At 32.1% G+C, this 20,441-nt stretch overlaps 1 protein-coding gene across 2 annotated transcripts in view; it reads right to left on the bottom strand.

Annotated features, from left to right (window-relative positions):
* LOC127719810 (orexin receptor type 2-like) overlaps positions 1–20,441 on the bottom strand; it is a 108,897-nt gene that overhangs the window by 11,885 nt on the left and 76,571 nt on the right. Inside the window, exon 3 of one of the 2 annotated variants that reach the window (XM_052226117.1) lies at positions 3,991–8,164. The exons of the other annotated variant lie outside the window; for it this stretch is intronic. Coding sequence (XP_052082077.1) covers positions 6,947–8,146 — 1,200 coding nt within the window. The 5' untranslated portion in view covers positions 8,147–8,164 and the 3' untranslated portion in view covers positions 3,991–6,946. Of the gene's footprint in view, positions 1–3,990; positions 8,165–20,441 lie in introns of those variants that run through there. 2 annotated transcript variants of the gene reach the window in all.

Raw genomic sequence — 20,441 nt, 5'->3', positions numbered from 1 at the left:
CAAGCTCCACCAGCAGTGGCATCGACCCAGTGGTTGTTAATAAACTCGATATAGATACCAGGATTGAAATTTGGTATTTGCGCCAGACGCGCGTTTCGTCTACAAATGACTCATCAGTGACGCTCGAATCAAAAAAAGTTAAAAAGGCCAAATACAGTACGAAGTTGAAGAGCATTGAGTACCAAACATTCCTAAAAGTTTTGCCAAATACAGCTAAGGTAATCTATTCCTGAGTTAGAAAAGCCTTAGTATTTCAAAAAATCTAAGTTTTTGTAAACAGTTAATTTATAGTTCTGACCATATCAATGATAATTCATGTCAAGTTGAGTTAAATACTTTTAATGAAATGATTTATACTGTACGGTCTTCTGGGTATTCTTTTTATACCGCTAGTATAGATGGAGGGTGGAAAATGAGTGTACAACAATCAGTTAAACCTCAACAAATGTCGCTGACCAATGCCTGGAACGTCATTAGTGGTCGTTTTCGCCATATTTTACTGAGTTTTGTCCTTCAGGGTTTGTTGTGGAAAAGAGATCTTTGAATCACTGATAAAACTAAATACAATATGTCATATATTCCATTGGAAATTGCATTACACTTAGAAGTCCACAGCGATGGTCGGTTTAGAACTAGACTTTACGAAAAGAGAAATAACGTCAACTTTCTTATTGTGAACTTCCCGTTTTTATGAAACGATATGGAGCTGCATATGGAATATTCATTTCCCAGTTTATATGATATTTCACTCGTCCTTATTAATGTTTCTTGCTTTTCAAAAAAGCTATCGATCATACGATCTTAATGGTAAAGTTGAAGTCATCTCTGCCAAAATTTTATGATCCATCATGACTTTATTGACAACTTATTTACGTAATACATGCGTCAAAAATAATTCATATGTTCTACTCACAATCTCGTACTTGTTCCATCTTTATTTCGTATTAACAATTACATTTAATCGTTTGCTTTTAACTTGTCAGGAGCGACGAAATAGGGTTTTGCGCTGTTTAGTTGTATGTTTTCTGAGCTGTATATTAGTTTTTAATGTCTTAGCTAATTTATCTATCCTTTGCCCTTACAAACAAAAAGCACGTCTGGTATGATTGCCAATGAAAAAACTATCCAGTGGAGTCTAAAAGACGATGATGTTAGGCACCATATATGTCATCGTATGGCATATGACAATTAGCAAACCCATACCGTATAAAAGGCTCCGACATGATACAATATGAAGAAAATCAAACGAGAAAACAACGGCCTAAATTATACTTAAACAATGAACAAAAACACAAATATGACAGACAGCAACTAACGACAATCACTATATTACAGATTCCCTATTAAGGTCAGGAAGGTAGGATTATGCATGGTTGTAAGGAATTAACCCTTTGGCCAACTGGGCAGTTGTGTTTCAGAACAGAATAACAATAAACTGCAACATCCGATTGAATTGGTTTGAGTTATGGCAAGATGCACACAAAACAAAAAATAACAAAACGACAAAAGACACAAATTATCGATCTAAGAGTACTTGCAGTTACTTAGATCATGTTAAAATTCAATAACATCTAATAAATAAATCATGTTCTCCGGATTCAAAATAAAATATATCTTTAAATATGTTAAAGACAAAACCCATTGAATACTTTCTGTGCAGGTTTCTACTGCACATACTTTACGAACTGAAAACCTGATTAAACAAATCAATATATTAGATTATTTATATCAATGCAGGAATGTGAGGATTGTTTTCCTATGTTTCGCCAATGGATGCGTAACTGTGTATTACCAAGGATGACAATTATTGTGGAAATTTGAAATGAAATGAAGGTAGTAAACCTTTGTCAGCTGAAATAAATATTGATCATAATTGCAGGCATAAAATAAAACAAACACATTCGGGAGTAAACATATCGAAAGTAAATAGATGTATTTTCTATCTAAATAATTTAGAATTAAGATATAGTAATCCATCTGATTAAATTGATATTCTTATTTTACTGAAACGAAACGTTTAAACTTATAATACAAAAAATGATTGTTTTTGAATATTCAAATAATATGTTTTAATGCTGGCTTTTACGATTTTAGATTTTCAGCAGATATGCAAATTCGACACATTGAATGGCCAACGGGCGACAAATCAAAATTTTAAATTTCAGTATCAAACGTTTTATCAACCATGAAAACCAGGTAAAAATATAACACTAACATCAGAAAAAGATTGAATATACGCTTCGGTACGTAAACTTGTTTGAAGTTAATGTATGAATGACAAATAAAGTTAATAAATTTGCTGTGCAAATCATGTCCTATATTTTATAGGGTTTTGGTGGGGTTAATGATGCTCAGCCTTGAGTTTTCTATGTAGTGTTTTGGGAACTATTGTTTGTCTTTTCATCGTTTTTCGTTGATGCTATGGTCTTATCAGATTATCTTCGACTTGTGAATATTGAATGCCCCTTTGGTGTCTTCCGCCCCTTTTTCAAACTTCTTCAGAAATGGTTGGAACAATACCAATAAAAATGCCAACGACTTGATTTATATGTAAATAAATAGGACTTGTTGAAAATATATCAACCGTACAAGGTCAACAAAGTGTGAAGAAGTGCGAATTTTTTATATAGAAAAGAGAATGGAAACAGGGATATGTCGATGAAACAAAAAACCACCAGAGATATATATGTTTATTTCACTCAGAGGATAAAAAACTTGAAATATTTTAATGCAGAATGGAAACTAATAAGACTTTTTTTTATGTGTACACAAAATACAAATGTTGTTCATCGCTGTGAATTGTTGTTTTAGACAGTCGCTAACACAACTGCAAATGTTGCATGTTTTGTAAAGTTTTGCAGCGTACGACTTCCAAAAAACTGTAGCTTTTGGTATTAATATATTTACCTATTGTGCAAAAGAGAGGCGAAAGATACTAAAGGGACATTCAAACTCATAAGTCGAAAATAAACTGACAACGCCATGGCAAAAACGAAAAAGACCAAATGACAGACAACAGTATATAAAGCACAACATACAACACACAACAAAGAAAACTAAAGACTGAGCAACACGAAACCCACTAAAAATCGAGGTTGATCTCATGTGATCTGGACGAGTAAGCAGATCCTGCTCCACATGTGGCACTCGTCGTGTTGCTCGCGTAAGTACAAACCCAGTGATAAGTCTGACTTGGTAAGTCGCATTCAAGGAAAAGAGGATAGGATTGTTGTGACGGCAATTTTAACATATCCGTCGTCATCTATGAAACAAATATTCTATAACGGTCAACTAACTCGATTCCGTCCGCAAGATTTACGAAAGGATGATTTCAAATTCACCACTTGGAACTCTTGGTTCAAACAATTAATAATAAAACTGCAATACATGTGATTAATGCATTTGATTATATTTTTTGAAAAATGCGACATATCGTTGTCAGATCATCAACGCAATCTGTGACACCGTGTATTGTTTTTAAAATAGCTCTGATGTAAATATAATTAAGGTAAATTGTGCCATTGCTCTTAACACATTACATTTTTTGTTTATATATCCTCTATTTGTCATTAACGTCTTTTTGGAAAGTTACTCTGCAGGAAGAGCCACCGTTTTGAAGAAATATAGAGAAGTATTGACAAAAGTATGACCGTATTGAGAAGTAGGCAATAGTCGCACTCATAATCAAGGTAGGGAAAGGGGTAAATATCCGAAAAAAAACAAACAATAAAGTCTAAGTTTAGTTTAGCATCCATTTCGCTGAACTAGTATACATTAGTGTTGAGGGGCCAGCTGAAGCCCGCATCCGGGTGCGAAATTTCCCCCTGCGTTAAAGAATATTGGTGGCCTTTGGCTTATTTCTGCTCTTCGGTGGGGTTGTTGTCTCTTTGACACATTCCCCGTTTCCATTTCCAATTCTAAGTTATGAATCGTTACACAAATAAAACGAGATAGAGTTTACATGTCAGTGATAGAGCAATTTAACAACAGAACAAGAACCATTTATTTATTTACTATATAATATTAGTATTTGAAATTTTCCTATAACTAGTATATGGCTAAGCTACGATCGACTCGTTTCTATGTTTATGGTAAAAAGTGTGTTTACCACTGAAAACTATTTTCCACTTTCAACGTAATAAACTAATGAATTATTTACACATTGCATACTTTCTTTTAACCTTAAGGTTTACTCTGTGACTGTGTCAACTATTGAATTCATCTTAAAGCAATACACTAACATACACTTTATTGATGATATTCACAAAATATTCGTTTACTACAATATCATTGTTCAGTTTTACGTTTGACTAGTTCAGCAACTCCAGATCGTGCCTATAATTGCATCGTGGTGTAAAAGCATTTCCATTCAAACAGTCATTTTCAATTTCTTACCAATCGGAATATCCCAGAAATATAATATAATTATTCATATTCTGTCATAATAGTTAACGTTTGAATATACAGTTTTCATATCGCAACATAGTGCTTGTATCTTTCAAATGAAAAAAAAATTGTTGGCACACTGTCAGCACAAAATTCATTTTCACACTTTTTCTTAAATTGTCAGTAAAATACGGCAGTCTACTTGTAATATTGACTTCCACTTTACTCAAGTCATTTTACTTGAGAGCAAATAAATGTCTTCAGTAATCCAGAAGAAATGAATAGGCAGAACGTATTTTCGATTTAATTTTATTCTTTTCACAACACGCCTTACGTGATTTAGTACTAGTATGTCAAGAACTTTATGATATAAATTACAACCAATTTTTATTGTAAGATATTTTGTGAAAAGAGACTACGAAAGGTATACCCAGACAAAATTAAAAAAAAACAAGCCAAATTTCAGAAACTGATACAGAACAGAAAAGATGCCTCACTGGAAAACAAGATTGAAAAGGACAAACTTAATATACATTATCGCTATTTGTCCGCCATTACTGGACACCAGACATTCCCGTAAAATTTTGACGTCACAGGAGATAATATCTGTCGCCAGAAGGAAAAATGACTGTTGTATGACATAAATAGTTAAAGTGTCGCAAATTATCGGGTCAAGTCTCGCAGATTCCCAAAAAGTGATAAGGTCTGTACTATCACATAATTCAAAACAAATTACCTATTGCAGTTAATATTACAAATTAATTAAATTACGTTAACTGTAATTACTATTTTGATGATATTGAATAAATGACATGCTCCAAAATGATTTGAATCAACAATGTTTAAGTAATAACACATCTTTATTATGCATTTTATGAACAAGGCGCTGATTTTTGGACATCAGTAGGTTTATTGCACAAATAAAATCTGATAAAGTAGCGTAAGGAGACAGATTGACATAAGCACGTGTTGCTTGTTTCTGAATCCTTTTGTGAATGTAAATATATATTGTAATTGTATAATTCATAATAATAAAATATTGTTTACACTAAAGTGGCGTTAAATTGCTGTCAAATAACGAGAATATTAAAAATGCTCTATAGCTCCCAATGCTTCAAACGGAATTTCAATCATCTGTTTATATGAGTATACGACGACCAGAAATATAATTAATGTGTTTAATGTTCTATACGTGGTTGTAATCCCATTTTAATAAAAATTTAAATCGCAAACCGATCGAATATCATGCAAAATAGATGGATCGTGATAAATTACGGTTTTCTCTTTTGAATTGTTTCATATTTTGTCATTCCAGAGCCATTTATAGCTTATTTTACGGTATGAGTTTTCCTCAGTGTTGAAGGTCATACGAGGACCAATATAAAATAATTGTTTACATCTTCGCTTTTTGATCTTTGGTTGAAAATTGACTCATTTGCAATCATCTCATTTTTCTAAATTTTATATACTAATAATTTATAAGAAAAATAAAGATGTTTGCAAAATCAGTCTGTAGCAAAACATCTTACAGAACACAGGGTGTGCAGCTGTTTATCTTTGATCTTACTACAATTTCTTCTTTCAAAATATCGATCGTCTATGATGAAAATCTAATTTTTTTTTCAAAAATTAAAGAATGCAAGAGATTCTAATAGTCAAATTTCTACAATTGACATTTGCAGTTGTTTTTCCGAAATTCATATTGATCTTCACTTTTATCTTACAAAATCTTAACAGATGGGCATAGGATATGACGGCTTCAAGTCTGTACTTATGTTTTTAATATCAGTGCAAAATACATTTCAAAACAAATGGGAGTGAGTAGAGGGAAAAGTGTGAATGAAAATTAGATATCAACGATTAATTGCGTCTATGTTCTACCGCTTCATACCGTTTTTGATTTTAATGGCAAATTTTAAAGTAGGTAATTGTAATTTTGGTAACAGATATTCTCACTTATTAAAACGTCTTATCTTAATTTTAGTTTTGAAAATAGTTTAACTTATTATATTTATGTAAAATAGGCTTTTCTTTCGTAATATGTGTTAACAATAAGACAAGAAGAATACGCATCATGATTTACAGTGCGATAACTGTCAAAATCATTTGCAAATGAAAAATTATGAGAAAAAGGCCCGTACTGTAAAGCAAAATAAATGTCCCTTGTAAATAATATTAAAAAACAGCCATCTGAAACAGATTATGTTTTCTTGGATTATGATATCAATCAGTGTGCTTCAAAACTGATTTTGTGTCAATAGATTATAATTAACAACCCAAGAAAAGCAATTAGTTTTGTACATATTCACTTTTAAAATAAGTTAGTTTGGTGTGGAACTTTTGTCCGGGTATATATATATACATATACATTCATATCATTCATTTCTTTAACAATTCTAGTATTTTATTTTAGCTCAAGGTCAGTTACTATATACTCTTATATTCCTACACTGATTATTGAAGCGAACTATCATTCACCTGTTCACAGAATTGATTACTATGCATTTGAATACAATTCTTTTCACTTCCTACACAACATGTCATGGGTCTCATTATTCATCTATCTTCTTTTACAAATGAATAGTTCTTTTAATTTCGTTTTGAAGGCATTGTTCATGAAGGCATAAATGACAGGATTCGCGTTATGGTAAATAAAAAATAAATAGAAAACCACCACATTCATGTCGAAAACTCTCAAAGCAACCAGCCAGGAAGGTAAGAAAGCAATAATAAATACTAATGTTACTATTGACAGCATGAAAGCAGTTTTTATATTAGCCATTCTCATTTTCTCAAGTTTTGCTCGTGAAAGTCCGCCCGGTTTTATGATGACATCTTTATCACTTATTGAAGTATCATTTCCATTTTTCTGAACGGCTTTGTTATTTTTCTCTACCTCCGACTTTCCAAATGAAGTTTCATTGTTAAGAGTATTAAGAGTTGAAAATTCAGTTTGTTCTACCTCATTTGGCAAGGCATTCCAGAATCCACAACATTGATTAGTAACAACTTTTAATCTTTGTCGACGTCTCGCGAGAACAGATCGGTATATCATGGCATACAGAACCATCACTATGAGACAACAAATAGCAAAAAACGACGAGTATATCTTTTGATATATGTAAAAGAAAGAGGCGTGATCGTCGTAATTTTGAACTGGTAAACACACAAACTCGGGTCTCAATATAGTTGAAACTGTAGCATTATATTTGGTAGTTGTGTTCATCATGGCATCTGTCGATACATCAAATGGTATCACCGTTGTTTTATTAATAGAGCTTGAATTCATCTGCAAATAGTTAGGATCTACCATTCCGTAGTTTAAAGAACACAAAACTCCTAAAACAACGGCAAATACACAAAGAAAAGCAACAATATATTCTGCTCGCTTGATTGTCATGACATGTTTGAATGGATGGCAGATGCACAAATAACGATCAACCGCAATAGCCACCATGACAAAAGCAGAAAACGGAACAGTTGTGGTCATTAGGAAATAGTACATTTTGCATACAAGATCATACTCCAATTTCATGTATAGGGCTTCCACGGCTATCGTGAAAGGTATTGTTACAAGACATGTTAAAAAATCTGTTGTGGCTAGTGTTAGTATAAATATTGTTGATGTCAGTTTCTGCTTGAAGCTTGAAAATACGTAGAGAACTAGGGCATTACCAATTACGCCTACTAAGGAACACACGCTCATAAGACCTATTGCAATGTTTAGAGCGCGCTTTTCTTCTTCCTGTGCATCTGTCATATTGTTTCTGTTTAATTTCTGAAATACGAAAAATGATAGGTCAATATTTTCGTTTGGTTAACAAATGAATATAAACTACATGTATCACCAAACATGCAAATATATTTTTGTGTATTTTTCCCTGACGTTTTCAAGCTTTTTTTCAGGTCTCCATTCTTTCTTTTAAAGCTAATCTTTCTTAAAAAATTGGAATTAAATATTTTAAAGTTATATTTTTATAATTCTATTATTTTAAGCTATAATCTAGCATTTGCTTTAAACATACAGAAGCATATTGAATACGATGTGCATGTCTGTACTAAACTTTCAGGTCAAGGTTAAAAAGTTTTTGTAACAGAAAAGATGCAAATAAAGATAGGAATTAAAGCCAAACAAGAATAAAAACTATAGAAGTACAATGTAATGTCAAAAGTCGCTACAGGGTACCCAAGTCATAAGTCTTGCACGTGACACTTCCCTCCATTGCTAGTACCTAAACTGAATCCGTTTTTGCTGTTGTTGGTGTATACATATACTGAATAAAACAGTTCAGCAATAAATGATTAAAATTTTATATTTCAAAAATAAACTATACTTCTAAATATAACAATAAATGAATAATTATAACAAGGGAAATAAACGATCAGGTGTAATTTTTACTTAAATATAACTAAAGTTGACAAATTATTTCCGCAACTTAAGAAATTTTTAATTTAAAGTTCTTTTACTTATTTTTACTGATTTATGCATCATCGGCTTAAAACTTTAAACTTTTATGATTTATGTTTTTCTATGTAATTATGCTTGTCAACGAAATAAAACGGATGAATGTATCAACGAGGGGACAAAGTAAAACACAAAAGAACTTTTGCTTGAAATTGTATTCGATTCAATATAACACCAAAATGACGTCATATCCAGTAGAAGAAAATAGATAACGAAGTTGTCAACAATAATATTACTTTACACTTCTAAACAATAAACAATCAACTTCAGCAAGAATTTGCGATTTCCTTTATTTATCCAAAATGACTAATAAACTCATCATAGATAACAGAATTAAAAGCTTGTACGCTAGTTGCGCGTTTCGTCTACAAAAGACACATCAGTGACGCTCAAATAAAACAAGTTAAAAAGGCCAAATAAAGTAGAGCTGAACAACATTGTGGACCCAATAAACCATACCTTTTCTATATGAATTTCCAATATGCACTGATTAAAGAATGATGTGCTTATACATAAGAAATATCAACGGTCAATTCGTTTCTATGCTTTGAGTTCGTTGTTTAAACCTGAGAGCTGTCGGATTCATTAATTGTATACTTTGGGCATTGTTAAGACGGATAGACTACACTTATTGAGTTAAATTTGTTTATAAATGTATTGCATAAACTTAATACTACAAACAAAGGAACCACAATTGGGAATAGAAATTAACAGGTTTCGTTTAAAAGATCTGGTATTGTTCTTGAACATTTCAAACTTTCGAAATATCCCATATTGAATTTTTCTTTTCAAACACCTGTTGACACAGCAATTAATTGAAAGGTAAATCATGCCTGTATATTTATATTTGTTGCACAGAAAAAAAAAATTAAAATCGTTTTTGAAAGTTTTAGAAAAAAAAAACTAACGGCGAATCTTCACTCACCGTTTGTATCGTATTCCCTAATAGAAACGCAGCGTTCTAATCATTAAAAAAATGTTGACATATTTATAAATTATGGCTGTTGCATGCATATTTTTAATATATCATTTCGTTAGTAGTGCAATTCCCCTAAAGATAAAATATACAATTTCACAAAAAAAAAAAAAAAAAAATACCCCAAAAAAAACCAATGTATGGAGATACACATGTTTTGATTTTAATCATAGACTGTGAATAGACAACTCAATTGAAGTCCAATGTTATTAGTCCATGAATGGAAAACTTTATTGTAGATGGCGAATCCTGAGTTTATCACTACTGACCCTGCCGAGCACCAGAGATCACCAATAGTTTTTATTGCGGTACGTCAGCTCAATCGTTAGATTTCTATATAGTGTTTTATGAATGTTATTTGTTTTTTTCTGTGTTATTCGTTGAAGCCATGGCATTGTCTGCTATTCTTCGACTTATGATGTTTCATTGCCCTTTGGTATCTTCTTCCTTCTTTTTTACGATACAAGGTTTACTTTAATGTTCTTCTGACTGTCAACATATACCTAATATGAATACCTTTCCCTTTAAGGGGCATTTGCTGTTAAATTCATGTTCACCCGATTTAATAGGATTCTTAATACTTGATTTATAACATACTAAAACGTATATTCAAATTACAAATATCCTTAAATAAATAATGAACAATGCATGGACTCGATAATATGTATCAGTATTTCGTGTGTATTTTAGTCTAGACGTCATCTAATTAACCATTGAGATAACCTCCGAAGACTGCCGACGGTCATATGACCCAACATAAACATAAATAAAAATATAAATAGATAGCCAGCACGTGCAATTAGATTTTTCTTTGTATGTTTGAGTTCATGTTATAGGTTAAAAAATGTGTATATAATCGTCTTTACCTGAACAAGGATTTTTTTCTGTGGATCGAATCAGTCAACCAAATGGTTCATCCTTGTTTAACTTTCAATATTGGCATTCTTTTTCTTTTAATAGCTGAACACACCTAGTACATGCTTAATCCAACTCGAGCTGAAGGGTTAATTTTAAGGTCACATGCATACAGATTCAGTGAGATTAAATTACTGACTTGGAAGTCAATAATACATCAGCGATGTTTTTGTTTATATTTTGACAAATTCGGGCCAAACTGACTGCTTATAACGAAATAATATTTCAAAGTTCCGCTTTTGTTTATACGATGATATTAAAACACACACGTTTTGAGGAAAGTAAAGACTTTATTTGTGTAATGTGCTTTTTCATTTTTATATTACAATCCTTAAAGCCGTTATTTTATGTGATTCGTTATTTTTGAATTTACGCTTTTCTTTAACGTTTTATCCAGTATGCCTTTCAATATCCTCTAACGATCCTACATTTGTGGATAAAAGAAAAAAAATGAGGTGAATCGCAACAAAACAGCTGTTTAGCACTGATATGTATTTAATATATTAAAGGAAAGAGGTTAATATTAAAATGAACTTGCATTCATCAATAGAGATGAATTCATTACAGATTTTACTAATCGTCAGCAGGAATTAGCTAAAACATTCCTGATAAATTACTGATTGCGTTTGATATTTACAAAGCTTTCTGTAAATACCACACAAATTTATCTGTTATTTGCTAAATGCTTTTCTTGATTGACAAAGTAGTTTGTGACTGTCTCAAAGTATTCCGTATTGAATACATTCGATAGTTAAGGCGATTGAAAACGTCAAAGAGAAGTCAAGTTAAGTCTGGTAATGTATAATACTTGAAAAGGAGCTGACACTCAGGCTAGACACGATATTCAAATGTGTAAATAGAAAAACAATTTTGCAAAAATAAAAGAAATGCTTTATCTTAAGATTACATTTCCTAGAAAGGTAAAATTTACGTGCAGAAAGTTCTGTTTAATCGATATTTAAAGATAATAGAAACAAAGGCTTGAATAAATCAAATAAGCAAAATACAGTCATATCAAACCAGTATAAAAAGGTTTTAAAAATACGAATCAATTCACTCTTGAAATAAAAATATTGTATTTCCTATACGAACACAAGTAAATTGTGATACAAGATAAAAATATATCAAAATGTCTATCTTTATCTGAGTGCTGGAAGTTCATTGAACGATGAAATGTTATACCTCAGAATAACTGAGTAGAATCAATGTAAAATATTTATATATCTTCAAAACTTTCTTCGTTTTTGTACCTCCAAATAATGAAAGATTGTAAACGAAACTGTTTGGAAGAAATAATCTTATTCAAGCGAAAAAATTAGATACTTTAATTTCAAATTTAGTCGTCAAGGGAAATATAGTGTTGATAAAGAGTAGGGCTCTGTATTTATTTCACATCAAAGCATTTTCTAAAAATCCTCCAATCTTTTCTTAAATCCATAGTATCATTGAATCAAATGTGTATTTCACGGTTTAAACGACATTTTGGTATAATTTCGAACATGTGACCAAATTGTAAACCTCTAAAGATTACTATTAACTCTTTGATTTCATCAGTACCCTACAAATGTAATTACAGAAAAGCACTTCGTTCGTACGTACCAAAATATAACACTATATAACATTTTTGTTGGAATTTGATATGTGTGAACTTAAAAGAACAAAAACATTGTATTGAGCTCTTGACAATGCTACTAAAGAAAATTATTAACGTGAAATATTAAAATTAAATATACCTTCCTCAAATATTGTTCATTACGACACAAGTAACCAAAGTAAATCAATTTGTATATAGAAGACAATAGTCAGGTATTTTGACATATGATTTATGACAATTTCAAAATTCTTCGAAAACGTTTTGAAAATGGCCCTGTTGGTCTATTAAATGCTTTGAAACTTTGTTACAGAAAATGAACTGCTAAGTTCAAATTTAAATGAAAACAGCTTTAAGTACATACAAAATGCAGTTATTCAATCAGTCACGCTTAAATGCACTGTAATATGAATAAATTAAAAGACGGAAGAAAAAACACCACCCCTTTATAATGCTTCCAAAGGTTTAATTAGAGTAAAATTTCTTTCAATCTTGAAAGTGGCTTTCTACCAATATTCAGGCGTTGTGAAAACAGCACAAATATTTTTTTTTATTATTTGTCAACTTCTTCCAAAGAAATGTTTCTAATGTCATGTCCGGTTTTATATGACAATTGTAAACTTGATTAGAGTCATTCGGCATACTGCAGATTGTAAAGGATCGAGCATCTTCTTCAAAGCATTTAGGAATAACCAAATAGGAAAGCAGCTGTTTCTGGTTTTCATCACGAATCGTTTGCCAACGATGTCAGTTGTTGCGATTGTTCATAGTCGTTCTGAATTAAGAACACGTATTATATAGCCCTAGTGAACTCTGCTTTAATGTTATATACGTAATGTCTTGACATTAATTAAGATATGTATTCAGATAGTTCGCCCCCAAACGACTTACCTTTTTATAAAAATGTCTTGTAAAGACCGATTGTTACAAGGAAGTTATCAACGTGTCCATGGTGTTATTCAGCTAGCAGCATAATCGATTGTTAAACGTACGTGATATTTATCGCAATGGATTACGTTTTTGGGATGTCTCCAGGCTAGTTCGTCGCTTGACACAATATATATTATTTGTAACTAATAATATATAGAATGCGTTTATCATTGTAAATCATTTTTGTATCATTAATACACAAACAGATGACTTTGGTACGCTGTGTTTTCGGTTAACTAAAACAGCGTGTTTAATAAACTAGAAATTTATCCTATATAGATTACAAGGGCATTCAGTATAGGTTTATTTTGATATTTTGTTCTTGGTTTTATCTTTCAAAAAATGTCAACGATGTCTTTTAAATACATTTCTTTAAACAATAACACTATACAGTTTTTTTTTCTATCAATGATTATAAGAGGTTATATATATGTTTTGCACAATGTATGACATAACAGCTTCTGAGACTGACATCCCAATGGTATAGATAGAAGCCTGAATGTACACGGCTTTAAAAGATTCGAAGCTGGATATCTAAATGTCGAAAGAGTATGTTGTTATATTTCTGAAGGAAACTTTATGGTCTATTGCAATATTCTAATTCTACATAAGAAAAAAAAATATTTTGAATACTGTCTTCAACAATTGCATCTGACTCCAATGAATCAGGTTTGTTTTTTTCAAAAAATGATATGACATCAATGCATCATGGTCTTTCCAAATTGTTGTCATTGAATCAATCTAGAAAACTTCTTAGAAGACTTTAGCAAATTATGTATAATTGACTAAAAGAGTATAAATATCTGCGGCAAAAATCATTTGTGTCAATAATTTTGTAGTTATATATCTAAAATAATCCATTGCATTAGAAAAAAAAGAAAGTTGATTAAACAACTGTAGTCAACACAAAAAAAAAATAGATTCTTACATTGATACCAGTGCATTATCGGATTTATCCAATCGAGATATTTAAATTATCAATTTTAAAGTCCGAGCCTCGGCTAGGTCTTTAAAATTTATAATTTAATTATCGAGATTGGATAAATCCGATAATTCACGAGTGACTATGTAAGAATCTGTTTCTCTAATGATTAAAACATAACTTTTCTTTTAGTTAGACGAAAATCCTCTTCGAGTGCCTTTCACATTCCACGAAGTTGTCAATTTCATTAACACCTGTTAGCATATTTTGATTCATCCAGTTAGCTATAAAGGTTATGACCCTTAAAATCATCCAATCATCTTTTGAGATCACCGGCAACCACACGTTGATTAAATTGTTTTATACAATGGGTCCGGAAAGGGATAAATTTCTATTTGCGGCCATAGATCAGATATCAACATCAATGCAAACGACATTCTGTACCAGCATTTTAATCAGTCTGATCATTCCATCGTTTCTATGACAGTTCGTATAATCGAAAAAATATACCACAAGACTAACAATCCTCAACTTGCAACGCCTCTCCGTAGACAAAAAGAGGACTACTGGATTCGACAATTGGGAACTGCGACACCATATGGTTGCAATGACAAAATTGATGATATAGGTATTCTATCTAGTCCTTCCTGTAGCTCGGTGAATGTGATGAATATTTTCATCTCTACTCCTCGACGTAGACGCAGTCATGGTCATCGTCATTATACATCACCTACTTTGCATGATGTCTCTATTAATGACTTGCTGCCATTTATACAAAAGCCGTTAGGTATTCATCACATTCGCACGAAACTGTATTCATTAACCCTTTCAAAACTTCATTCTCTGTTCAATTTATGTTTGGAAACCACTGTTACAAACCCTCATTCAAACCAATACAAACTTTCAGCTATCATTTCGGATATTGCAAGTCACAGACTTTTCAAACCAGTTCGCATTGGAAAAGATGAAAAAGAGAAAAGATCTTTTCTTAAACTTTCCTTTGCCAACAAAGGTCTCGATGGCGTTAACTTAGGCAATATCCTTCATCATAAATTAGTTCAGTCGAAAATACCTCCTTATTGTAAAGATCAGTCTGTACCAATAATTTCTTATGCCTATACCAAACCAATTGCAACTAAAATTTTCAATTACAAACACGTTTTGCAGGATCTCAACATTGACGACTTCAAGTCTACACCTCCTGATTGCACCTGTGCTAGTTCCTAATTCACATATAATCCGGCTGGCCATGTTATTACCGGAGACCTCAACATTGTCAATAACACTTCCCTGCGAAATTTGTTATCCAAAGGTCCGAAATATCGTGAGCCTGAATCCATCAATTGGAAATACAACTTCAAAATACTGATGGAATCAGTCGAGGATAATGCCAGGTAATGGGCTAAACGTGAGATAGAAGACGTAGATACTCTTTCCGAATGGATTAAGGCTGTGAGGTCGTTGATACAAATCCGAATTAAGAAACTAAATGGGCATATCAATACCCACGCTACATCAGCTTTTAAAGACCCAAATGTTGCAAAACACTTGTCCTACCTCCATGACAAATATGTTGTTGTCCCCGCAGATAAAGCCCCAAACAACATCGTTTTTGTGTGTAAATATCATTACATAAACTGCTTGATAAATGAATTAGGTATTGACAATTCACTTGGAAACTCAACATATACCCTCACGAGACTTACCAAAGAGGAAATCTTGGATAGTCATAGGTCTGTTCTATGTTCCTTTGGAATTTCAACCAAAAATGAAGAACTGGATCTTCCATCACTGTATTGGATACCTAAACTACATAAGTGTCCTTACAAACAACGGTATATTGCTGGGTCTTCAAAGTGCTCCACGAAACCTCTTTCTAAATTATTAACATCTATTTTATCAGCAATCAAAGCCGGGCTCCACTTTATTGTGAAACTGCCTATTATAGAGATGGCGTGAATCAGATGTGTATACTAAAAAATTCCAAAGATTTTTTAGAGTACATACAATCTAAGACTCTCTCATCTTGCAATAGTATTAAAACATTTGACTTTTCTACACTTTAAACAAGTATTCCCCATTCAAAACTAAAAGACAAATGGAAAGCGTTGGTATTACTTTGTTTCATTAAAAAGAATGGCGAACGTAGATACAAGTATCTTGTCTTTGGAGGGATAAATCCTACTTTGTAAAGAATCACTCTGATTCAAACAAAAAGTTCTCTGAAACTGACATTATCAAGATGCTTGATTTCTTGATTGACAACATATTTGTTACGTTTGGAGGACTTGTTTTTCAACAGACTGTCGGAATTCCAATGGGAACCATTTGTGCACCTCTTCTTGCCGACTTGTTTATTATTATTATTATGAGGCTGACTTCATACAGGAACTTCTTAGGAAGAAAGATAAGAAGTTAGCAATATCCTTTAACTCTACGTTCCGCTATATAGATGATGTTCTCTCACTAAATAATACAAAATTTGGTGACTATGTTGAACGAATCTATCCCATCGAACTAGAGATAAAGGATACTACAGATACAGTTAAGTCTGCCTCATATCTTGACTTACATCTAGAAATTGACAATGAGGGTCGGTTGAAAACAAAACTTTACGACAAAAGAGATGATTTCAGCTTCCCAATTGTGAACTTTCCATTTCTATGTAGCAACATTCCAGCAGCGCCTGCATACGGAGTATATATTTCCCAATTGATACGATATTCCCGGGCTTGTGTTTCCTATCATGATTTCCTTGATAGAGGATTGCTGCTCACAAGGAAGCTATTAAGCCAAGAGTTCTAAATGGTGAAGTTGAAATCATCCCTTCGTAAATTTTACGAACGCCATCACGAGTTGGTTGACCGTTATGGAATAACCGTTTCACAGATTATATCGGATATGTTCCTTATGTCGTAACTACAAATACCCTTCCCTTTTCACGAATGTGACTTACCGAATTAGACTATTTACCGGATTTGTAATAACGTAAGCAACACGACGGGTGCCACATGTGGAGCAGGATCTGCTTACCCTTCTGGAGCACCTGAGATCACCCCCAGTTTTTGGTTGGGTTTGTGTTGCTTAGTCTTTAGTTTTCTATGTTGTGTCATCTGAACTATTATTTGTCTGTTTGTCTTTTTATTTTTGGCCATGGTGTTGTCAGTTTGTTTTCGATCTATGAGTTTGACTGTCCCTCTGGTATCTTTCGTCCCTCTTCCATAGAATTAGAGAAAGTGAATATATATAATCCTACAGCGTGCACCATTCAAAGGAAACAAATACCCTATTCGTAAGGAAAGTTTAACTAGGAAAAAAAGAAGATCATGTAAACAGAATATTGCCGATCTATTGACGCCTCCTGACTTTTGACAGGCTTCCATACATAATTTTTTTTTGTTTTAATCTAATAATGATAATAACAAAATACTCAAACATTCATACTCCATCAAATTTTTATAAGGCTTTAATGTGCTATTTGTCTGAAGTGGTTTGTACACGAACGTACATCGGAATTGTTCAAGTTACAAGTTGAGTACGGTTTTGTTAACATAATTTAAGGTTAGCATTTATTCTTTTAAATACTTCGATATACACCACAAGTTGTCTAATTGTTTGTTCGTTTTTAATTGCTTGTGTGTTATTATAAAGATGAATTTATCAAAATAATGTTACGTCTTTTATAACTTGATCAAAAAACAGAATAAAATATGACGTTGTATATGTGAACGAGTCAACGAGTCAGCAACCCAATGACACAATCCAACTTTCAATTGCTCCTTTGTAATAACGAAATTACTTCGATAAACCACGTTTTCTTCAGACTATAAAACCGATCAACCTAAGTAGAATAATAAAAGATTAAGCTTACTTTGAAAAAAAACCCGCACCATTTGCATAATTATATTGGCAAAAAATACAAAAAAAAAAGAAAAAAAGTAGCCGACCGTTGGACCCTGACAGTTTTATCCGAAAAAAAAATGATGAAATGACATAATTCATGGTTGTTAATCTGGAGCCTGTCTGTTGTTCAGTGGTTGTCGTTTGTGTCGTGTGGTATATAGGTGTTTCTCGGTTCTCGTTTTTTATATAGATTAGACCGTTGGTTTACCTGTTTGAATGGTTTTACACTAGTGATTTTTGGGGCTCTTTATAGCTTGCTGTTTGGTGTGAGCCAAGGCTCCGTGTTGAAGGCCGTACTTTGACCTATAATTGTTAACTTTTTATACATTGTGACTTGGATGGAGAGTTGTCTCATTGGCACTCATACCATATATTCTTATTCATATTAGGTATATATACGTGCAAGTTTTAAAGAAAACAATTAGTTTTTCAACTAATTGATATTTCCAATCGTTAATTAACTAACTTTCAACGTATTGGGAGGTTAAAAATTTTGCTAAAATTTACAAAAGTTATAACATGTTATTAACACAAGACTCCACTGTGCATTTGCAATAAATGTGAAAGTAAAAAATGATAGTTTGATATGAACATACTCTTTTCTATGATACATACAAAAGACCAGTAGCAACATTCTGTAGTTAAAATTTATCATTTCAAACGTGACATTTTTCAGATCCAATTTGACGTTTGTAGGTTCCTAATTGACATTACATAGTTCCAGCAATTCTCACTTTTAACTGAGAAGTCAGAAATGTATATTCGAAGTGTGAAATATCAACTTGAATGTGAGGAATGTCAACTTTGAAATAAATATATCAACCAGGATGTGAGAAATGTTAACTCAGACATGTCAGAAGTAGAAGTGAGAAACGTTAAGTTGAAAGTAAGAAATGTCAAAATAGAAGTGAAGCAAAAAAAAAAGAATGTCCCTACCAAACTTTTGTAGATCTCTCATGATCTGTTTGAAATGATTCATGATTTTGATTGGGTAAAAACAGAAAACAATATAAAACCAAAAGCATAAAGAAAAGGTAATGCAACTGACGGATATGCCATTTATGGACATTTAGAACCGTCACTAATATTGCAAGTTTTTACTGATTTCAAGAGAATTAGTTGGTAGTTGTCGTCTGAACTATATGAGTTACTTTTTTCCTCTTTTCATCTGATAAGAAGAATCCATAACATTTTGTTTAACATTCAATTAATGTAAATATAGTATTCATAGAAGTAATATAATTTTTGTTTCTCCCAATTTGTTTCCAATGGTTCTTAACAGTACAAGTATGTTGTGGTTCACCTTACCGTCTTCTTGATAAACAAAACCTACGTTTCACAAACTAAATTTATCATATAAAGTTATGGCACTAACCATTCATCTTTTGTGGGGGCATTTTTGTGAAAATAAAAAATAGTGTTTAATTCTAAATCTCAAGATTAAAATAGTTTGCTTTTCAGAACTGAAGTGAAAAAAAACCAGTTAGATTCTTTTAAAAATAAGACAAAAGTAACAATGAATTTTTGTTTTAAACATCTTGTTCTTGAATTTTTTCGTTGAATCCCTCCATTTGTATTTCGATTTCTTGGTACAGAGGTTTCTTGATGTTTGTTTATGCACGTAGTTGGGTGAACAGTCTAGTTTGATTTTAATAATTCAAATGATGTCATGATCTACTGCCACTAAAACAGTCATAGTAAATAGTAAATTATGATTTGAAATTCAATATCAGAACTTAGTTAGTTAAAAATATTAGATAAATAAATGACTTACTGTACTTAAATATAATAAAAAAAACAAATAGCCATGAAAAGTAACGTACAGACACATACCACGCACAACCTCGTTTACTCTACAAGAAGACAGCTAATCACACCATTCTCTTAAAACAGACACATACAACCAATCAATTCATAACCAAGTTAAGGACAATTATATTTGTTATATAAATTAAATTTTCGGATTTTAAATACTTCGTCCAATTATAGCTGCATCAGCATACAGTATAAAACAACAGTTGCGAATATATGAATAAAAACAGAGCGCTAGGAAGTCTAAGATATTAATACAGTACTAAAGCTATTTTGTGTTAGTACTAAAGCTATTTTGTGTTAGAAACAACAAGTATATCATCGAAACATTTTCACTTATGACAAAGGTCATTCTAAAAAACTACGAAGCAGTGTTATAAATTTCCTTTTCGTTAAATGATAATTCATATGTTTTCTTACCTTAGCCCAAACGACAAGAAGCTTCGTTCACAAATCAGAAAGGAAGTTGCACATAACTCAAAATTACCGATTTACATTCGTTCACGAACCACTTCTCTCGATTCCCGGTCTGATTCAGATG

Source organism: Mytilus californianus, unplaced genomic scaffold, assembly GCF_021869535.1.
Source record: "Mytilus californianus isolate M0D057914Y unplaced genomic scaffold, xbMytCali1.0.p SCAF_11, whole genome shotgun sequence".
Classification (NCBI taxonomy): domain Eukaryota; kingdom Metazoa; phylum Mollusca; class Bivalvia; order Mytilida; family Mytilidae; genus Mytilus; species Mytilus californianus.
This window is presented reverse-complemented; position numbering and strand designations above follow the sequence as displayed.